Raw genomic sequence first — 23461 nt, forward strand, 5'->3', positions numbered from 1 at the left:
ACATTATATAGAATATCTGTTCAACTTGAGACCTTTTTTTATATCATCAAAAGTAGAGAACTGACTAGTCACCACAGAATAGTAATATGGCCTCTTAACCGTTGGCTCTGCAACCAGATTGTCTGAGTTCAAATAACAGTTCCATCACTTGTTAGCTGTGTGTTTTAGGTAGGTTGCTTAACTATTTACAGATTTGTAAAGTAGGGATAATAATAGTACCTATCTAATAGAGTTGTGAAGATTAAAAGTTATGCTCTGAAAAGCACTTAGAACAGTGCCCGGCACATAAATGCTATATAATTGTTACCTGTTATTATTGTTCCTATATTTGAATTAACAATGTTTGCTCTAAAAAAACTTTTTAAGTATCAGTTAACTACCTTTGTATAATCAAAAACCCCTGAGAATTAAGGGCACAAATACAGTTTAATGCTATTTAATGAAGGTTAAATGAACCTACCGCTTAATGATGGATGTTATACAGTAATTAGACAAAATGAAGATTAAATTCTTAGTTTCTCTTTACTTTCTTTGCTGTCTAGCCGTTGCCAATATACTTTGGTTATCCTTATCCCCCCAACAGCCTCAGACTCTCAGATGCACATATGCATACTTAGTAAGTTTTCATCCAAGATCCCTACCCATCAAACTAGTCTAGGATTGAGTTCCTTTAAGCTGTGTCCCTGTGCTCCCAACTAATCAGTTTACTCCCAGGTTTTTTCTCTTCTTCACAGCCGAGATGTGTGTTTCCAAAGTATTAGCTTGAAAAGGCAGAGTCTTTTGGTGGTACAGCTTGGCTTGCCTACTTGGGTCACACACACTGCAGACCTGGGATAGAGGAAGAAGGAACAGCAAATAGGATTGAGTCCTGAGGTTTTGGCCTGAGGGATGCGAGAGAAGTGGAGGATTTAGGACTAGGGGAGTGCTGAGCAAGGACCCTTCGGGGGTAGGGAACGTGCTAGGCCGTAGAGTAGTTTACTGGTTAGGTCACCTGTTCATTCATTTGCTTAATATTTAGGTACTCAGTGTGCTAGCCTCTGTGCTAAGTGCTCATTTGTTTTATGTAGATACCAACTTTTAATTTTTTGTGTGAGAGGAACGGTTTTTAAAAACGAAAGTATAAGTATGAATTATTTATATAAGATTAAATTATTTTCAGATTGACTATATGAGGTGTAGGGGAAAGGATATGCATGGGGGACAAGGAAATTTAAACAGAAATATAAAGCTTCTTGAGAGGGGCTAGATGACTGTTTCTAAGGGATAAAGAAGACTGAGGATGAACTTTACAGACACTAAACCAGAAAAGGTAGGTCCTCTGTGGAACCGGCACAGAGTTTTGTGTTGTGCTTGTGGAAGCCTTAGCAAAACTCGGACTCTCACCTCTAGGATCCTATTTCCTGTAACCTTCCCTTATGTAGCAATTTCTTTTTAGTAGTATTGACCAAATAGTGATGTTCTTTATTGAAAATTCTGGCCAAAGGTGACATGATGTTTGGTGGTTTTGTTTCTACAAGCATGAAAGAGATTCCAGGGTAATTTCTCAGTTCCAAAGGATTCAGTGCTATCATTACGTTTGTTCAAGTATGTATACAAATTATTCTGTCATTGTGTTTAACCAAATATTTCTGAATTCCCAGAAAAAGCATATATAGCTTTGGAGAAATTTCAACATATAGCAGATGCCTTCTGTTCTATACTTTTCTCTCTCCCTGCCTCCCCAAAATCTGAATAGGTAGTTTGACTATTGGAAATTCTGTTTTTACAAACAAACATTCCCGCAAAAGCTAGTAAGACGTAACTTATTTAGAAAGTTTCAGGACTTCTACCTGTAATCCTTGTAGACTTGACTTAATTTCAGATTTTCTAAATTCATTAATCGCTGCTTTTCATTATTTTGGGGGAAGGGGTTTGAGATTGAGGGTGATCCATATTACTTAAGACGGAAGGTTTGTTTGTTCAGTGCTGAAGAAATGAGGCTTTATTGCATTTGTGTAGTGTTTCTTAAAGCATGTTGTGTATGAAGAGTTCTTAAAAAGCCTATGTTTCTCATTAGAATCTATAATAAAATTGATTAGGATAAAATAGGAAGTAGATACCAAAAATTATTTCTGTGTACATGAAGAGTTTTCAAATTGTATTTTTAGGCAGAAGGAATGTTTCTGAATAAGTGAATAAATTTGGTATTAAAATTGTTTAAAATTTTTATAGGACCATTTTAGGAAATATTAAGTTAGGGAATATGTATTTGTATTTATTAAGTTGGCATTGTGTAGGTATTACTGATAAAAAAAAAAAAGGGAAGGATGTAGAAACAATGTTGGATGAGGTTTACGCCTTTGGGAACCTTAAAATCTAAGTAGATAGGACTGGCCGTGAAAGAAGGGAACAATGCTACGCAGTATATAAAAAAGAACTAGAATGAGTTAAAAATTAAGAAATTGAGAATTTGTAATCTGATTTTTACATTTGAAATAAAATTTCATTTTATTAATATTCAACAAATACAAAGTGCCTACTCTGTGGAAGAATTGGATACTTGTGTTTGGATTAGCGTGGAGAAGTAAGGAGAAGATGATTCCAGTTGAAACAGCATTGATCAAATAATCTATAGTACCTATGTGAGGATTCAATGAAATAAGCCAAATGAAGTATTAGAATAGTGCCTGGTACACAGTGTCTAGTGAAAGTTAGCTATTATTATTATTAGCATGTTTCTATGTGCAATTGCGTGTTCTTTGATGGGGGTTATAATGTACCATTTGCTAAGTGCTGTGTACATCACTGGTTTTAGCTTTTTGCATTTTTATGGGGCTTAACTATTGTTATCCCCATTTTTCAAATGAGTAGAACTGAATTATAGAGTGGCTAAGCATATTTCCCAAACATCTAGGAAGTTGAAGAATAACTATCATGCGATTAGATTGTGTCATTGGGTGTAGCTGAAGAAAGGCTGTGAATACTGAATTGCTTAAATCTGATCATAGTTGGAAATTAAATATAGATATTTTGGGTTGTTTTCATTGATTATCATTGCATTGAGTGTCGTTGCTTCCCTAAGAGTATAATCAATAATTTGAGCTATTGAGCTGAAGGGTGTGATGTTTATTTTTTCTGACCTCAGCGTTATGATTAAGAGCCATCATCGATAGCATAGAAAATATTTTACATATTTGCCTCTTTTGATAGTTCTTTCTGAAGATAGTCTCTTTCCTTATACTGATGCTTAGCTTGTTTCCCAGCATTGTTTGTGTGACTCATGTAGAGGAATTTTTATGTTATAAATACCCAGACCTGTTCCTCCCAACTGCTAAGCATAAAATCAAATCTAATTAGATTGAAACCTAGGTTGTAGATAATAATAGAAAGTGTATAATATAAAGTTGTGGAAGGAATTTTCACCTAAAACTAGTATCATCCTGTAGTCTTTCTTACTAAGTTTAGGAACTTACAATAAAAAACCCAGATGGAAAATGATATTAACAAAGTTATGTTCAAGTATAATTGCACAATATCCTGCTACTCAGGACTTGCTTGAGTCACCTGTTTGAATTCGAGATGTGGGAAGACCCTCCTCTACACTCATTCTAAAAATAACTGGACAACTTGCTGAAAATTTTGATAAGTTTTCATAGTAGAATTGGATTCACAGCAATACTGAGCTTTAAAATTAGTAACAGCTGACATTATAGGTTGGTGCCATTTTGAAGTTTTAGGGTTTTCATTCTTAGCTAGACCCTCAGCACTTGTCTGGAAATTCTTTACATTTCACCCACTTTCATATTTCGTACAATATGTACTTGAAACTTTTAATCTGCTTCACACCCATTACCTCATCCTAAGCTTTTACCCATGATTGTCAGCAGAAGGGCACAATTATTTCTCAGAGAAACTACAGAATCCTCAGAACTCTCAAATTTTGTTTGCCTGTTTCTTACTTATTTGCATTTAGATCCATGTTAAGAGCTTCCCTGCAGTGTTAGTAAAAGAGGTTTAGCCTTTGATTAGTTCCTTGGTCCTTCCTTTTCTCTTGTATGCGCCACAGATATTTCAAATGCTCAACACCAAACTCATTTCCCCTCTTTTAAAATGTTCTGTGTACGTGAATGACATCATGAGCTAGAAAACTAGGAATCATCTCACTGCTACCTTACTGCTTTTGGCTCTCCCCAGTCCAGTCCAGTTCCACCTCTGTTTGCTGTGTCTATCCACAGTCCCTATCAACTTTCATTTTCTAAGTTCTCACTCATTGCTAACCTTTATAGGAACAACTCTGTCATATGGGTACAGCTACTGTTCTCATTTTGCAGGGTCTCATAGCTAATAGATGTTGTCAGTTGTTTTCTCCAAATAATTTATAGGTTAATTTAAATGTATTGAAATAATTATTCTACCAGGAGAAAACATTAGCAGGGAATGGCCAAGAGAACTTTAAAAATGAATAATGAGAGAACGGCTAGATATTACTATATATACTATTATAATAAAAAGAATATGATTTGGGTAATATAGATAGATCAGTAGGACAGAATAGAAAGCTAAAAACTTAGCCATATATAAAAATATATAATAAAGATAGCGTTTTGAGTTGGTGATGAGGAGATGGGTTACTCAGAACCCCTGGATATGAAACCTTCAGGGGATGCTGAACTCTTCCAGGAGCCATTACTCATACAACGCATTGCCAGTGTGGCACTTCTGGATTTTTCCATGCATATGGCTAGAACAGTGGCTTGTTTTATATATATATATATATATATATATATATATATATATACATATAAATTAGATTTCAACCTCACTATACAACAAATTAAATATGAAATGAGTTGAAAAATTAAAAATGTGATAGAAAAAATTAGAAAGGATGTTTATTAGGTCTTACATTGGAAAACACATTTTCTTAACAAAACCACAGGGAGAAATTCTCAAAAGGAAAACACAATTGAAAGGTGAGCTAGAAAAAAAATTGACGATAAATAATAGACAAAGGTTACCATCTTATTATATAGAGAGCTGTTAGAAATACCAAGGAAATAAATAAACGGATATCAAAATTGAGAAAGGGCATCGGTGAAGAAAGTGAAGATATGTAAAGAAATACATAAAGCCAATAAAAAGATAATGCAAGTTCATCCTGCTAACTAGGATTCAGTGAAACCATTATTTGCCGAATATGTTTAAAGAGAGTTAAAAAATACTAGTAAAGGTGGGGACAACCTTGGAGGAAAATATGGCAGCATGTTTAAAGAGCATTAAAAAAATAGAGATGTGCACAGAAATGTATGTGAAAGGCTATTCAGCTTATGTCCCCACACAGATATGATTAAACAAACCATTCTGTTAATATATTCATCATCTGATATACTATACAGCTGCTAAAATTTTTGTTGAAAACAGGTGATATAAGTTGATCTCAAAACAGGATGCCTACAATTATCTAAATTAAAAAAAGTTCTAGCAGAAGGCTTTGTACCAAAGCGATAACAGTTTATTTTAAGATTAAGGATGATTTCTGATTTCTTCTTTTTTTCTCTAAAGAATTTTTTTAAAGTACATTAATTTTGCAGTTAGGAAAAATGTCATTTTCTGTTTAAATAAAAGGCATCCAACTATAGTTTTTAAATTACTATTTGATTATTATTTGTTGACATGGCTGAGAGTGCTGCCTCTCTAATCATGAATACTGCTATTTAGAGAACTTGACACTGCTTAGTCCTGAGATCTGATGGAATCCCTACGCAAGGTAGCATGGTTGGATCTGACAGTGGTTGAGCCATATCTGATAGTATTAGTGTAGAAATTTAATGATGGGGAAGGTGCTTTAAAAGTGTAGAAGAATGAAATTCTGTTTGCACTTGTCTTTAGAGGATTATATTTTTAGATTCTTTATAAATATGATTCATTTTTTGTCTAAAATGCTAACTTTTATTGTATACTCAGCTTTTGAACCCGTGAAATCAAAGTACTTCTATTACCATGTTTCCCTGAAAATAAGACCTAGCTGGACAGTCAGCTCTAATGCGTCATTTGGAGCAAAAATTAATGTAAGAGCTACTCTTCTTTTACGATAAGACTAGAACAGAATAGAATACAATAGAATATATAATATAATACTGGGTCTTATATTAATTTTTGCTCCAAAAGATGCCTTAGAGCTGACTGTCCAGCTAGGTCTTATTTTCGGGGAAACACAGTAGTACGTTACCAAGTTTTTATGATAGAAAGCATAACTAATTCAGTATGATAGATGAAATTGTTGCAAAGTTAATCAGAGTGTTTAATAATTAGTCTTGGGAATTCATAATTTAATTTATTCCACTTAGTTCCCAAACTTTCTAGCTTAGGGTGTGTGTGTGTGCCCTTTTAAAATCATAATAGACATGTAGCTTTCTTCAACTGCCTAATTAGAGGAGATAGGTCAGTTGTTTATTTTGCTCTGTTCTTTTCCTATAGAGATGCTTATTAATTTGATCTTATTTCAGTTTTCTTTTTGCATGTTGGAAAGTTTCTTTTGTTTAACCATTTCAAAATAAACCTCTTGGCTTAGGAGCAGGGAGGGAAGGTAAGGAAAAGCTAGGCAGAGATTGAGTGATGACAGAGTGGTATATGCTAGATAGAGGACTAATGGAGGATGGAAAAGGGTATTGCTAGAGAGGGAGGCAGATAAAGCAGCAGCAGTACTGATAGGATTGACATGGTTTCGCTGAAGAAAATGAGCGGAATCTGTCTTAACTCCCCTAATACCTTTCATGGATATAATAACTTTCATTTTGGAAAGCTCAGGCACTTACCCACATTCATGGTTTGTAATTGTGTAATCCTAAATACAAACCCCCCCGCACCCCCCCCCACGCGCCATAGTGTGTATGTGGTTTTTAATTTTCTTTTCCCTAAAAGCTTTGCTGAGATTGCGTACTAGATTTAAACGCAAAGGGCAGTCAGCATGCTTTTAGAGCCCCATTTATATGATTTATTGTATGTAGGTACAATTAAACTTACTTGGCTGTTTGAATTTTACATTTCATTTTAGTTCTGTTGTAATTCCATTCCTCATTGAGATTCACATGAAGAAAATGTTCCCTGGTGTTAGAGCTTTATAGAGAAGTATTTATACTTTACAAAATTTTATTGAAAAATTAAAACACCTAAGGAGTTTGTGTGGATTCTTTTTTAAGTTTTCGAAAAGGTTCTATTCCACCCATGGGATGGGGGGCCCAGTCCTCTTTGGCTGCTGCCTTCCGCGTGGCTGCAAGGACACTGCCAGCTCCACTCTTCCTCTTGGCACAGATGTGTGTCCCCATCCTTTTCTCGATGAACTTTAGGGCCCACTTGTCCTTCGAGACCTTGAGCAGCTCCCTGGCATGCCACTCGTAGAGGCCAAAGCCGCACACCTCTCGGATCCCGTCCCGCACGACCTTGGTGTGTGTGGTGAGGCACCCGCGGAGGCGGCCGGGCCTCAGCTCGCTGACTTGCTGACGCCCGTGGTCACCTCGTGGCCGGTGCTGAGGCCCAGGGCCATGTGTTCGGTCGCGCAGAGCCGTGCCTGCTGCGGCTGGATTCTTTATATTAAGATCAGATGTGTATCTGTTACACAGACTGAAGCATTTGGCTAGAAGACAATAATAATTTAAAAATTTCGGGGGGGATCCTGAAAATTAAAGGAACTAGCACTTTTTAATGGATGTTATTTTTACGAGCTGTTGTCAGTATTGTTTGGAGATGAATGGTTTCAAGATTCATCACTTACAAAGGAGAACAAATGTGAAAAAAGAGAAAGGAATGTGAAGCAGTATTTAGCAAAACTCTTCCAAGAACTAAGACAGGATACCAAATAATTTATTCTATCAAAATATCAAAACTTGGTTTAAGCATTTATTTTATTAAAAAGTAATTTAACAGTCTTCAATATGTTTGAATTGAAATATTTGTAAAAATTGTATTTTCTTATTTAGCTCAGTATGCATAGCTTTAGATAAATAACAGTTGTGAGTAGTGGTTGTGTATTTTCTTTAGGTATACCATTGCTGTCCAAGAATTTTTATTAGTATGAGTAAAAAGTCCTATGGAATATGCTCTTCATATATTAGAAACATTTAAAAAATATGTTAATACCAATTGTGTTAAAAGTAGGAAAATGGTATGTTGATTACGTTTACTGAACTGAGTTTTGTGGAATTCTGCTTTATAAAATTGATAGGGAAAAGCTACCATGAAATGGATCCTTTTTCAGTTATTTCCGTCTATGAACTTACTAAAGTTTAGATACGTTAAAATCTTTGAGCTGTTGTAAGAAATTTTAGTAGGAAACTTCAACCTTAAGACCTCTAAGTCAAGTTTATTTGCATATTTCACATATATATCACCCTAAACCTAGTCTGTCAAAAGCTGTATATTATTGTATCTCTCATTCATTTAAGAAATTAAGCGATGACTGGCTCTTTTTTTAGTATTTAGGACTTAAATCCCAACTCCTTAGGCTCGTTATCCTTTGTAATCTGGGCCAATCAGTCTAGTCTCGCCACTACACACCCAGCATTTATTCAGCAAACATTTATTGAATATGTACTATAGAGGCCATATTTTGTAATAAAAGTATGGTATGCTGTGGTAATGTTGCTATTGTGATATACAGTCTATTGCCTCAAGCAAGGTCTTAGAGCTGTAAAAATATACTACAGTGACTTTCAAACTTTTCTTTTGGACTGATGAAAGTGTGCTTTATTAGTGACTCAAATACCATGAATAGTTTTGCTGTTAGTGACATCCTCCAAAATATTGAGTAGCTTTTAAAAAAATAAATTACTAACAACCGAAATATTGTATGTATTCCCTGGATCTTTAGGGTAGTTGTCTTCCTGGAAAAATCTATGTATGTTTTAAAATCCTGTAAACACCCCACCCTTATGTTTCATAGAGGTAAAATGTGTTTAGGTTCAGATAATTATAAATTTTTCATATGCATGACTAGTCAATATTACATTTTAAATTCAAATGGGATGTGGGTCAGTTCTTTCTTAGAGGACTAATTTTTCATATTGCAAGATACTCATTCCATGCTTCTGGTCCATAAACCAGTAGGTCCCTTAGTCGTCGGTATGACCAAAAATTCCTCTACAGAATTCCATGCCTTGTAGACTGAATGGGAATCGTTGGGCTAGAGTATTGTGGCCAAAGGAGAAACGTGCTCCTGAGAGGTAGTCAGAAAAGACACTAACCCTTTGACGAGGCCCTAACGTAGGAGAGAAATTAAACAATAAATAGCTTCCAGTTGAGAGAGGTTCAGGGGAAAGCTTTTTCAAGGAGCCAGCTAAATTTCATTTTGCAGCTAAAGAGAACAAAATGTTAATCAGGAATTCCAGGGGGCGCAGTGGAATGATTTGGACTAGAAAGGAGGCATGCAGGATTGAACCAGATTAGGCAATGGAGAGAGGAATGTGGAAATCAGAGTCTACAGTGATGGATGAGACCCGGGAAAGCTTGGTTTGCTGTCAGTGACTAAGTAAACATGGAAATGAGGCCTGATAGAATTCCGTCAGAAAGTCCCTTTAAAATTAAAAAAAAAAAAAAGTGAAAATGTTAACATACACAGAACTACAATGTAGATGAACCTTACATAACTTGTCATCCAGCTACAACATTCACCAATTCATGGCCACTCTTTTTCCTGCAACTCCCAGTAATTCTGTGTTCTACAAAGTGACCCAGGACACTCACAGATAATATGAAAAAAACATTTTACAAAAAAGTGCTCACTGATATTTTCTATTCTTTTTTGGTTCTTTTTCTTTATAAAAATTCAGTGCACTAAATGGATTTCGATGAGTAGGTTATTCTTGGCAATTATAAAATTGCTTATAGGGTTAATAGTTAAACTGCTAGGTAGTAGTTTTTACTGCACCCCTCCATAACTTTGTGCTCTTAAACTTGTTATCTAATTCTAATCCTCAGATTTCTCTCTATAAAGTACTACACACCACCGAAGGTTTTTATGAGAATGATATGAAATACTAGATGTTTGTGCTTAACAGTGCCCTACACACCTAGACAATATTCAGTTAATAGTAGATTCCATTGCCATTTTAAGTGACGGCTGGAATTTCGAGTCTAGGTCTCTCTGATTCCAAAATCTGAGTTCTTAGCTTTTATTTTTCTAATCTAACTTACACTTTGCAGACAATTATAAAGAAAAAGAAAAATCAACCTAAAGATACTTAATGCGTATGTTTTCTATCATTTATGTTTTTTTTCTATCTACATCAAATTTTAAACATTTCCCATTTCTTCAAATCATATTCTACTACTTTGTTCCCTAAAGTCAGAAGTGTTATGCTCCTTAGAATAAAATATTTATCTAGTTCTAGTTATTTAGTCAGTGAAAATTTTATTATTTTTAAAACTGAATTATTTGTGGGATTTTCAGTCATATACAAAAGTAAGGAGAATGGGTGTGATGAAGTCCCCCATCCTTCAGCTTCAAAAATTAACAACTGGCCATGGGCTCTCAACCACAAGGTTGTCAGTTCAATTCCTGGAGTCCCGCAAGGCATGGTGGGCAGCGCCCCCTGAAACTAAGATTGAACACGGCACCTTGAGCTGAGCTGCCGCTGAGCTCCCGGATGGCTCAGTTGGTTGGAGCGCGTGCTCTCAACCACAAGGTTGCCGGTTTGACTCCCGCAAGGGATGGTGGGCTGCGCGCGCCCTGCAACTAGCAAAGGCAACTGGACCTGGAACTGAGCTATGCCCTCCAAAACTAAGACTGAAAGGACAACAACTTGACTTGGAACAAAGTCCTGGAAGTATACACTGTTCTTCAATAAAGTCCTGTTCCCCTTCCCCAATAAAAAAATCTTCTAAAAAAATAAATAAATAAACAACTGGCCAGTTTTATCTATGCCACCACACACGACCCATTCTATCTCGTGTTATGTTGAAGCAATTCTCAGATGGCACATTATCTCATTCTTAAATATTTCAGTATATATCTGTAAAAGGTAAGGAATATTTTTTAAACAAAAGGACAATATCTCTGTCATACCTAAAAAACTTAAAATAATTTCTTAATCTCATGAAACTCCTGAGATTTAATTTTATCATATATTCATTGTTCAAACTCTGAAATGGTAATTTTTAAAATAGTTTCCTTGAATAAGGACACAGAACGAGGTAAATATGTTGGTGTTGATATGCTTATCCTTTGAGTTTTGGATTTATGCGCCCCCCCCCCCCCCGCCATCCCCCACGATTTATTAGTTGTAGAAACCTGCCATTTGTCTTTTAGAACAGGGGTGAGCAGAGGGTTGTTTCTGTATGATGGAGAACTAAAAATGGTTTTTATATTTTTAAAGGGTTACTTTTTTTAAAAATCAGATTACCCTAGCCCTAGAAGACTTAAATATTTGCTTGTTGGTCTTTTGCAGTTTTCCAACCCCCGCTTAGCGTTTCCCAAATCTGGATTTTCATGATTACATCTCCATGTCTCCATGTTCTTCTGTCCTCTCTATTTCCTATAATTAGTAGTTGCATTTAGAGGCTTACTCAGATTTAGGTTCAGACTTTTCTTTTTTGACTCATTTGTTCACTAGCTCCACTATATTTCTTTTTCTGTATGTCATATTTATTAAGTGTCATTTGCCTACAATAATATGCTACTGTTTTAAGAGTGCAATTTGATGCATTTTGGCAAATGTACACAACTGGGTAAACCACCATGAGAATCAGGATATAGAACATTTCCATCACCCCTTCTGCCCTTTTCCAGTCAGCCCGCCCTCATAACCACAGATACGTTTTCTGTCAGTATGATTTTTGCTTTCTCTAGAATTTTATGAATGTGGACTGATGCAGTAAATAGTCCTCGTTTTCTGGTGTCTTTCACATAGCATAATGCTTTTGAGATTCATTCATTTTGTTACTGAGTAGTATTCCGCTGCATGGCGGTACTAGTAATTGTTAATCTGTTTACCAGGTAATGGACATTTGGACTACTTCCAGTTTTGGGCTATTACCAAAAAATCTGATTTTTTTTTTTTTTGTGTGTGTGTACAAGTTTAAAGTGAACATGTTTTCATTTCTCTTGGTAATAACTAGGAGTAGAATTGCTGGGTCACATGGTAAATGTATATGTATTTAAATTTATAAGAAACTGCCAAACTGTTTTCCTGTATAGCTGTACCATTTTTAGTTCCCGTTAGAAATATAGAAGCTATTCAATTGTCTTAAATTCTCATTAGCACTTGGTATTGTCAGGTTTTAATTATAGTTGTTCCAGTAGGTATGTAGTGATAGCCCATTATGGTTTTAATTTGCATTTCCTTAATAACTAGTGATATTGAGCCTCTTTTCACGTATTATTTTGCCATTCCTATATTTTCTTTGGTGGAGTGTCTTCAAATTTTTGCTTAGTTTTAATGATGCACTGAAATTTATCTTGGTATGTGGTGTGTGGAATAAATCCAGTTTTATTTTTTTAACACAGCTATCCAGTTATTCCCAAACCACATATTTTAAAAATCTGTCTTTTCCTACTGATGTGAATTTCCACTTTTATTGTAAACTCAATTTGTCTATATATTTGGATCTTTCTAAGTTTTCTATCCTATTCCTATGAGTTAGTTTTTTTGAGTCCTGTCCTATTCCTGTTACTTAAAGAGTTTTTTGAATCCTAATTGATTACAATTTTATGAAGATACCCTAATATCCTTTTTATTGGGTTATTTTGTCAGATCTGTAGCAATGATAATGAGTAATTTTTTAAGAACATGTTTTAGCTTCTCTTTTTTTCAACCTCAGTAATTTGTTATTACCAATGAAAATCATACATGTTTCTTTTTTGTTCAGGGGATTTATTTACTAAAACATTTAACGCTCTAAAATTCAGTTTTGGGAAAAGCAAAGAGCTTGATGAGATTTAATGATGCTTATTATCATCTGTTTAAAAGATGTTATTTCATAAAATCTGACTTTTTTTCTTTTTTTTTTTTTTAAGATTTTAATGGGGAAGGGGAACAGGACTTTATTGGGGAACAGTGTTTACTTCCAGGACTTTATTCCAAGTCAAATTGTCTTTCAATCTTAGTTGTGGAGGGTGCCATTCAGCTTCAAGTTGTTGTTCTTTCAGTCTTAGTTGTGGAGGGCGCAGCTCAGCTCCAGGTCCAGTTGCAGGGGGCGCAGCCCACCATCCCTGGCGGGAGTTGAACCGGCAACCTTGTGGTTGAGAGGATGCCCTCCAACCAACTGAGCCATCCGGGAGCTCAGTGGCAGCTCAGCTCAAGGTTCCGTGTTCAATCTGTAGTTGCAGGGGGCGGAGCCCACCATCCCTTGCGAGGAATTGAACTGGCAACCTTGTGGTGATAACCCACTGGCCCATGTGGGAATCGATCCAGCAGCTTTTGGAGTTAGGAACTTGCGAGCTCTAACCACCTGAGCCACCGGGCTGGCGCAAATTTGGCTTTTTAATTTCAGTTTCAAATAATCATTAAACCTGTTCTCATGAAACTTTCTAATGGATATAAAATGAGAGAATAACTTTTACATGTTTACATTTATCTAGAAATGAGAGCTGGGAAGAGGGGATTCAGTTTCACATTATTGATATAAGTATAATGTAAAATCAGCATCTATTTTTTTCATCTGTTCCCCTCCGAGATAAAAAGCTTATAATTCATAGAACTAAACTTTGAAAAATATTTAGGGTTCTTTTTGGTTCTCTTTTGCTAGCACTTAACTAAAAACAACTCTCTCTTAAGGATACCAGTCAACTATGTGCTTAAGAGAATTATTAATCTTTACAATAAATAGCAGTAGAAAATATCTTTACTCACCTTTGTCCATTAACTCAGTTCTTTTTTGCTTTCATTCTTTTCTCATTTCTCACCATTTCTACCAAATTGTTCATCTGTGTGTGTTTATCACAGTTACGTAAGATAGCTTGTAGAATTTGGAGGATGCTTGTTAAAAGAACTGTACTGGTTGCTAGAAGAACTGAGAAGGGAAGTTGTGATTCATCAAGTAATCCGTATTCTAAACACTTGCTGGAATGTAAGATGCACACACACTCAACAGAGGTAGTATGTGTGATGAAAAGATCCCACGTCAGTGGCTAATGGTGTTGCCATGGAAAAGAGCATTCAGTTTTAACTTGGCGTGCCACAGTCTGTCTCCCTGATTTGTCTCATCTTGGTAACTCATTCATTCATTTATAAAACATTTACTGAAGAGTTTTTTTTTGTTTTGTTTTTGTTTTTGGTCTTTCTTTTAATGTGCTGGCATGAAGGAGTCTACATCTACATGTATTGAGGGAGTAGGAGGAGGGAAGGTTGGTGTTGAAGAAGGCCTGGATCTCAGGAAATGAAAACAAAGAAGTAACATCCCAGTGCTCGGGGAGTTCATGGCTACCTGCCTCAACTTGTGCTTCCTGTCTATACTACTCTGAGTTAAGAATTCTAGTATGCCACTGACGTTCCATCCTACGGTCGGGTTTTTGCAGCCCGGGTACTGGGAAATGAGGGGTGATTGCTTTCAGAGTAAGACTAGCACTGAGACTGCTCTTTGTTCTTTCTAGGTCTTGTACTCTTGTTTCTCAGCCCCCGTAGTACATTCAATAGTTGACTCTTGTCTCAGTACTATCTATTGAAGACTTGCTTTTAAAAAATTCTCTTTGCTGTTCTAGGACCTCTGCCATACAGTTCTCATTATTGTGGTTTTATACATTCAAATGTTAACCAGAGTAAGTGCTCTACCATAACTTTTTTTTAAAGTAATTTTTCTGGTTGTCTTAGGTATTTATTTGTCCAGGTGATCCACCCCTACTTTCCAAAATAAATTCCCTTAAGATTTCGATTGGCATTTTTATTCAGTTTATAAATTGATTTACAGATCATTGACACCATCGAAGTATTTTTTCTCAATTTAAGAATAGGTTTTAATTTATATTTCTCAGTAAAGTTTTATAGTTTTTTAATAAAGGTTTTGGATTTACATTTATGGTTACTGTTAAATAAGCTAACTGGCCATTGATGTTACTTTGGGAAGCTATTTATTTTTCCATACTTATTGAAAAACCATCTTAAGGAACTCTAATAATTCTGAAATATTTTTAGTTTATTTCCTTGACAATATCATATCATCTGAAATGATGGAATTTTGCCTTCTTTCTAATGCTGAAATCTCTTATTTTTCTTACCTAGTTTTATCAGCCAGCCCTTCCAGAGTGATTTCAACAACCATATTGATAGTGAACATCAATGTCTTAAATATTATTTTGCTTTAAATTTCATTGATATTTTACCATTAAACATGATACTCTATTGGTTTGAGAAAAATTTTTAAAAAGTCCTAAGAGAGATTCTTTTTCTAATCAGGACTAATTTCGTAAACTTTGGATATGCTTTACTAGATTTCTTGATTCTGTTTTCTACCTAGGATATATCATTTTTCATAGGATCAAATTGCCTACTATGTCGTTTAACTAGTCGCTCCACTTTTGGTCCTTGTCCCTATTAATCTGTGCTGTGAATTGCTGTATACAGGTTTTTTCCCCCAAAATATATTTTGATCATTTTTATTTACAGGGAATTGTAGCACTATAACGTCTTTTTGGGTTATGCAGTGACAGGCTTCTCAAGGCTACTTATTATTTGTATTTCTTTGCGATCAGAGCTTATGCCTTTGCAGTCCTCACCTTTGTCAAAAACTGTGAAGGGTCGGAGACCCTCTCTTGCCTGCAGTCTAACATGTTAATCCGCTGTAGTTTCACGGATCCTGGCAGAAGACCCTAGTTTCCTGGTTCGCAGTCAAGGACAGTTTATTACTCACAGCAATGGCAGTCACCACAGCCTCCTCATTTTTCTTGTACCAGTTACCCAAGCCCCACTTCCCACAGGGTTCCATGACTCGGGCTAGCTGACACCGGTACACGCAGTTTCATGACAGGAGAGGACCCTGAACATTCTCTAGAATCTCAGCCTGCTGGTTTCTTGAACTCACCCCTTCGGTTCTTTCCCTTGACTTCCTCTCCACATCATCCTAATTTAAGATTCCATGTCAGACAGATGCTTTCTTCCATATGCCCCATGGTGGACCGTGTGTCTTTGAAGGTGCTACTTATCTGCTATGACCCTCCTATTCCAGACGCTACAGTGACCCTTTTTGGTTTGCACAGTGGCCTCAGTCTTTTGTTTTTTTCGTACAGTTTGTAAGTTCTGTCATCCCTCCTGCCATTCTGTGCTTTGGTCAGTGTCTTAGTGGTTGCAGTGGTTGCCGGGTGCCTGCAGAGGCGTTATTTATTTATGTCCCTCACAGAACCCTGTAGGGCAGTGTATTGGTTGGGAATGTGTTCAGTTGTTAGAAATAGGTAACCCATTTGACAGTGGGTGTAATGGATAGAGTTTTGTTTCTTTTCTGTTTTTTTCTTTTTCATGTAAAAAGTGGAGATAGGTAATGCTGGTATTGATTCAGCTTTTTAGCACCCTTTTAAACACCCTTTTCTGTAAGATTTTCCCTGTGCTCTTCCCACCATCCAAATTTCTTTGCAGTTCCCAGTTATACCCATCCTTGAAATTATAAGCTCTTCTACAGAGTCTTTGTAGAAGATGTACTCTCTAGGTGAAAAAACTCCTTCTGTATATACTCACATGTACTACTAAACTAGACGGTGGCCTTTATCCTATATCTCTTCCCGCTAGACTATAAATTCCGTGTCTGTGATGTATCTTTTGTTATCCTCCAAAAGTGCTTTGTTTAAGGTAGACATAGTCTGTTTGTTTACTTCTTGAATGAATGATAAAGAATGAGTGAACCTTACCTGTAAGCGAACCCTGCGAAAAGATATGTCGGCAGGGGTGTGGCTATGGGCATTAAGCAGATAATTTAATTTACAGGAATTAAATGTACATATTGCTGAAAGGAACCACCTCTATTGTGTAAATTAGTTTCTGAAAGCACAAATATTTCTTTAGTGATACCAAATGTATCTTCACATACTATTAAAACATTCCATTAGTATTATATGGAAATAAAATGGTAATTATCATTTCTTTCAGTGCTTAGATGAATATGAAGATGATGAAGCAGGACAGAAAGAGCGGAAACGAGAAGATGCAATTACACAACAGAACACGATGCAGAATGAAGCTGTCAGCTTATTAGATCCAGGCAGTTCCTATCTGCTACAGGTGAGCATTTAAAAATACCAGGATGTCACCAGCCATTTTAATGATAATTTTTAAGTTACTACTAATAATTTTTCTAGTCTCATTTTGGTAGCATCGGCTCCACTTAAGTATTTTCAATGGGTTTAACTACCAATATTCCTTACATCCAAATACTTTTTTGCCTTAAGCAGTGTTTGGTCTTTATTTCCTGATCAGTGAATGTTTGCTGTTTAACTAATAAGCAGGTATAAACAGTATCAATTGTAAAAACAACCAAGAAAAATAATTACCTCTTTGCTTTTAAAAAAGTAAAAATCAGTAAGTTTAAGGTTCTGATCTAGGTTGATACTTGAATTAGAATTACGTAGCAAATAAGGAGTTGAACAACAGGTTTCTATAAAGTCAAATGTTTAAACATAATAATAAAACACAAAATTGTGAATTCCCAGAAACATCTACATTTCTGTGTAATTATAAGATACTTTTTTAAAGTAAAATTTAACTCAGTTTTAATTAGCTGTTATTTTGAGTTCTTGTGGCACATAAAATTGGGAGTGGATGGTCTTTGGATACCTCAGTATAAAGCAAATCACTCTGCAGAATCATTTAATATAAACAGTAATTTGGGCGTGATCTTGATGTAATCTAATCTTAATTTGATGACATTTTGAGATCTTAAGCTACTGTGTTGTCTTTTTAGAGTTACAGTTTTGACTTTTTAATGAATTTTATTAAGATACCACTTTAAAAGGAGTTTCCAAGTAGTACACACGTCTCCCCATTTTATTGATGAAAAAAATGAAATATAAACTTGTATATTAATTTGCAAGGTTATGATAAAAGGCATTTGGCAGAGAGAGGCAAATTATTTTAAAGTGGTTTGGAAATACAGATGTGAAACTTCTTTCTCCTCTGCTCTTTGAGGCAGATGATATTGACAAGAATTGTTGAGTGATGCAGGTTTATCTTTTCTCCTGTAGCCAAGTTGCTACTTCTAGGACAAGTTGTACCTTGTCCTAGATACCTAATAGTTATCTAGGTACCTATTATAAATAACATGGAATAAGCTAACAAGCAATGTTTCAGCATCTGTATGACTGTTCAGAATCTAAAATGTCTTTGTATCCTTTGTCTGACAAAGTTGAAATTAAATCTGGGTCTGTTCCAGTTGAAGATACAGGCTTAATTTATTACGATAGAGACAATATATCATTTTAATGAAGACTCTAGACCTGTTTAATTCTTGGTTATACCAGGTACTCTGGGATACTCAAATAACATCAGGCAGCAGCTTTTAGAAGGAGGACTGATTTCTTTCTGTCGAATGAAGCCTTTACCCAGTCAAAGCTGGGGAGCCTTGTGTTAGGATACATGGCTTATTCCCAAATATATACCCAGATATGGAACAGCCTCAGCTGATCTGGGCTCTGTGAGGTGATTTTTGCCTCATCCAGTTCGCTTCCTTCCTGTAGCTTTTCTAATCTCTTTCTAAGGCCACTCTGTATTTCTTTCATTTTTATTTACTTATTTGTTACATTAGCAATTAGGATTGTGACTCATTTTTTACCTTGGCACCAAGTGTCTGTTTTGCCAGGCTATGTGCCTAGGATGAAAGTGCGGCTAAAACGCTTTCATGGGTCCCAGATTGTCTCATTGAAGTTGTGGTGGGAAGAGGAATCCCTCTGTCTACATAGTTGACTCTCTCTGAGTTACTGCCTAAATTCATGTAGGCTTTTACTCATGTAGGATAGCTATTTATTTACAACTCCAACTTCAAAAAAGAAAACAGAGAGAGAGAAAATATTGGCATGTTTAGTTGATTTAAGACTTTTTTAATAGGGCAGAAAGAAAGACTTCGTTTCTTAGCATTATCTGTGAATCTGAGTCATTCAGTGAAATAGCTCTTTAAAAATGAAGGATCAAATGGAAATATGAATTTGAAAAAACAGTATGCTTTGGGAAAGGTTAGCATATTTTTAAGTTTCTGTTTGACATTTTTCAAATAATTTAATAAAAAAATGATAATTTAAAAAGGTTTCTTATTTTTTAGCTATGATTTTACACATAACCATGTTTTCTAGATAATCTAGATAAAATTTTTATATATTCTCTGATTAAATAATACATGATCAATGGAAAATTGGAAAAATAATAAAAATGTAAAGAAGAAAGGGACAATTACGTAGTTTGGTCTATTTCTTTACTCTGTATTTTTATGAACTATTTATTAAATTTTAAACTTTAACTTAATTTATTACCAAAGAAATGTATAGTCACAGGATAACAAAATCAAAAATATAAAAGCACATATGGTTAAAAAAAAAAATCTCCCTTAGCTGCATGGTTACCTTCCTTGAAGGCAACTAGTGATTTTTTTTCTTGCATATCTTTCCAGAGGTAGTCCATAAACAAATTTATATATGTATGTATCTATATGTCTGTACATAGATTCCTTATATATAAACACTCTTTTTTGCATCTTGCTCTTTTCACTTATTGTGGAGAGTCTTCGTAATAATATGTAAGGAGCTTCCCTATTATTTTTTGCAAAGGCAGTGTATTCTATTTTATAGATGTACATAATTTTTCTAACTAATTTCTGTTGATGGTCATTTAAGCATAAAATTTTTCTCTAATACAAATAATGTAGTGGTGTTTCAGTATGTTGTTCCGTATATATGTGTGTACAGTAGGATAAAATCCTAGCTCTGGAATTTCTGGGTGAAAAGGAATGTGCATTTGTAATTTTGATGGTATTTCCAAAATGTTCTTTGTAAGTGTTGCAACATGAACATTTTTTCATGTTATTTAAAACTCTTTGTGTATTATTTTCAGTGGGATAGAATTTTCTTTTTTGATGTGTATAATACTTAAATTTCCCATTAATGGAAAGTCTCAGTGGTTAAAGTTTTTTACTATTGTGAATAATACTAGAATTATCATCTGTGTAGATTAAAATTTTTGTGTTTGAATTATTTTCTTTGGCCATATTTCCAGAGATAAACTTACTGGGCCAAAAAACAAAACATCGTAAGCATTTCTGACACATATTGCCTAAATTACTTATGGAAAAAGGTTTGTCAGTTTATATAATCTTTGGCATTTTGTGAGTTTTATGTTCCTCTTTTTATTTGATTTGTTGATTTATCTTTTAAAAACAATCTCAAGCTTGCTGAAAAGTTGCAAGTCCTATACAGAGAACTTTCCTTCCTAAATTGTTTAAGTTGCTAACCTGATGCCCTGTTAACCCAATACTTTACTGTGTGTTTTCTACATAACCACAACACAGCTCTTAAAAATAGGAAATTAAAATTGACACATTCTTACCATTTAGACCTTATTCAAGTTTTGCCAATTTTCCCAATCATGTTTTAAATTACAGCAAAACAGTCTAATTCAGAGTTATGTATTGCATTAGTTGCCATATCTCTTTAGTTTCTTTCAGTCTGGAATAGTTCCAGTCTTTCTTAATTTTAACTCTTTTAAAGACTATATGTCAGTAATTTTATGATATGTCCTTCAATTTGGGTTATCTAAGGTTTACTTATAATTAGATTCAGATGATATGTCTTAGTCAAGAATATTACAGACCTGATGTATGTTCTCATTGCGTATCCTATCAGGAGGCGCTTGATTTTAGTTTGTTCTATTGCTGATGGCGAGCACTTTGGTCGAGTGATTAGGGTGGTGTTTGCCCGGCTTCACTGCCCCTTCCTCAAGAAGTATTTTGTGGATAAGTGCTTTGAACCATGTAGATCTCTTAATCCCCATCAATCTTTCTGTCTCTATCCGCTTATCTATCATATATCTAGTTATATCTATATATTTGTATCAACTCACTATGACCTAGTTTATCTGATAGGTTATAACCTGTTACCATCTATATTCGTTTTTTATTGCTGCTGTGACAAATTACCACAAACCTGGTATCTTAAAACAACACAAATTCATCATCTTAACAGTTCTGTAAGTTGGAAGTCCTACAAGGTGTGATCAAACAATATGGTGAATGTTTAAGTAAAAAAAATTTATTACAGTAAAAGGCAATAATTTTCATTAATCCCCTTTCAAGACACTCCCCCTCGTTTTGAACACACTCACCCCATCATTCTTGCCACTTTCTGAAGCAGTTCTGGAAGTCCTCTTTCATGAGTGTCTTTAGTTGTGCTGTTGTGGCTGCCTCAATGTCCTGAATCATTTTGACTTTGGGGAAGAGCCAGAAGTCACATGGTCAGATCCAGTGAATAAGGTGGATGAGGACACACCGTAATGTTTTTATTTGACAGAAATTGCCATATACCAGAAGTGAGGTGTGACACGGGGCGTTGTCGTGATGGAAGATGATTTATGGCACACTTTAAAACACACCCTTTCTCAACCTTCTCTGGTGTAGTTCACACAAGACTGACAGCACTGAACAAGTTGAAACTTGTCACACACTGTTACTAAAGTTCGACACACTGCTTCCCATGTTGAAGATCCCTGCCTTTTCGTTGGATCGCACTGGGCAGCAGCATTCACTGTATTTTGTGATCACAACAGAAAGGCTCCGTGTCACACGTTGCTTCTGGTACGGCAATTTCTGTCAAATAAAAACATGACGGTGTGTCCTCGTTCACTTTCTTCACCCGATCTGGCACCATTTGGCTTCTGGCTCTTCCTCAAAGTCAAAATGACCATGAAAGGCAAACTTCTTGAATTGATTCAGGACATGGAGGCAGCCACAACAGCCCAACTAAAGACACTCACGAAGGAAGACTTCCAGAACTGCTTCAGAAAGTGGCAAGAACGATGGGATAAGTGTGTTTGAAGGAGTGAGAGTATTTTGAGGTGGATTAATGGCAATGTGTCTTTTACTGTAACAGTTTTTTTTTTTAATTGAAACATTCACTGTAGGATTTGATCATGAGTCATACATGGGCCTCATTGTGCTAAAATCAACAACTGAAACCATAGGCTCAAATCAGGGCTGCCTTCCTTTTTGGAGGCGCTAGGGGAGAAACAGTTTCCTTGCCAGCTCCTACCAGCTACCCTATTCTTTGGCTAATGGACCCTTTCCTCCTGCAGAGCCAGCAATAAGAGTCCTTATTCCATCATGTCATTCTGACCTTTCTTCTTAGTCATAGCTCCCTCTGACCTTTGTTTGCCTCTCTCTTCCGCTTTTAATGACCCTTCTGATTACATTGGGCCCATCAAATAATCCAGGATAATCTCCCAATTTAGGATCGATGATTAGCAACCTTAATTTCCCTTTGCCATGTAACCTAAGGTGTTCGGAGGTGTTAAGGATTAGGATGTGGGCGTCTCTGACGTCATTATTCTGCCTACCATAGCGTCATTGTTTATTATGACGTTTAAATTATCCCAGATTAACCAGTGGGAGCCCCTCGAAGCTTTCATATCTTTTGCCACGTCTTCATCAGTCTTGTAATATTTCCTTGTTCTGGCATAATAAGATGTTATACAGGCTCATCTTTCACTTTCTTACTCCTCTAACTTTTCCTTGGAAGCAGCCATTTCTCTAAGGAAGCATGATTCCTCTTACAGGAAAATGGTATTTGGAAGCCAAGATCTGGGCTGTAGGTAAATTCATGTTACTGAGAGAGCACCATTCCTAGTTCCTCTCCATGTGCAGACCTACAAAATGCATATCTATATATGTGTGTACGTATGTGTACACACACACACACACCACACACACACACACACACACACACACACACCCCCCATGTCTGCTGCCTGCCTACCTATCTACCTGGGTACATCCATCTATCTAGGTAGATACTGAAACTAATTTATATCATTACCTCCAATTCTAATTAATGTTACAGGGTTTATTCTGGTACTTGTAACTCCGTTTTGTGATGTAGAGAAAGCTATTTCCTGTTACCCTTAACATGTTTTCTTATTCGTTCAGTTCCCCTGTATGTGACCTGTGTCCCATGACCACACCTTCCCCACACTTCCACCCTCTGACTTCCCATGTTGGCTCTCCCCGTGTGTGAACACTCCTCACTGTCTGCAGGCTTAGGCCTCCCTTGTGACGCTGCAGGATGTTCCCCTTACCCTGTTTGCCGTGTGTGTGACTTCCTGTCTGTGGATTCCCTTCTTACACCGCCTAGCTTCTGCCATCCTGGGGCAGGCTCCTCTATCGCCCCAAGGGTCTTTCTTTGTTCCTGCTCTGACTCTGAGACCTCATGCTGGATTGCTGTTCATTGGGGACCCCTCATCAACCTGATTAGGTTTGGACACTGCCAGGCTAGGCTACCACTCTGTGGACACTCTATCCTGTTAGGGCACTGGCACGT

The 23461-nt window shown here is 36.0% G+C and overlaps 1 protein-coding gene and 1 pseudogene across 1 annotated transcript in view; one reads left to right on the forward strand and one right to left on the reverse strand.

Annotated features, from left to right (window-relative positions):
* Positions 1-23461, forward strand: part of PAWR (pro-apoptotic WT1 regulator) — a 97796-nt gene that overhangs the window by 49467 nt on the left and 24868 nt on the right. The window contains exon 2 of the mRNA XM_019751255.2: positions 17043-17174. Coding sequence (XP_019606814.2) covers positions 17043-17174 — 132 coding nt within the window. The remainder of the gene's footprint in view (positions 1-17042; positions 17175-23461) is intronic.
* Positions 6853-21604, reverse strand: LOC109457962 (large ribosomal subunit protein eL36; annotated as a pseudogene).

Source organism: Rhinolophus sinicus, linkage group LG02 (assembly GCF_036562045.2).
Source record: "Rhinolophus sinicus isolate RSC01 linkage group LG02, ASM3656204v1, whole genome shotgun sequence".
Classification (NCBI taxonomy): domain Eukaryota; kingdom Metazoa; phylum Chordata; class Mammalia; order Chiroptera; family Rhinolophidae; genus Rhinolophus; species Rhinolophus sinicus.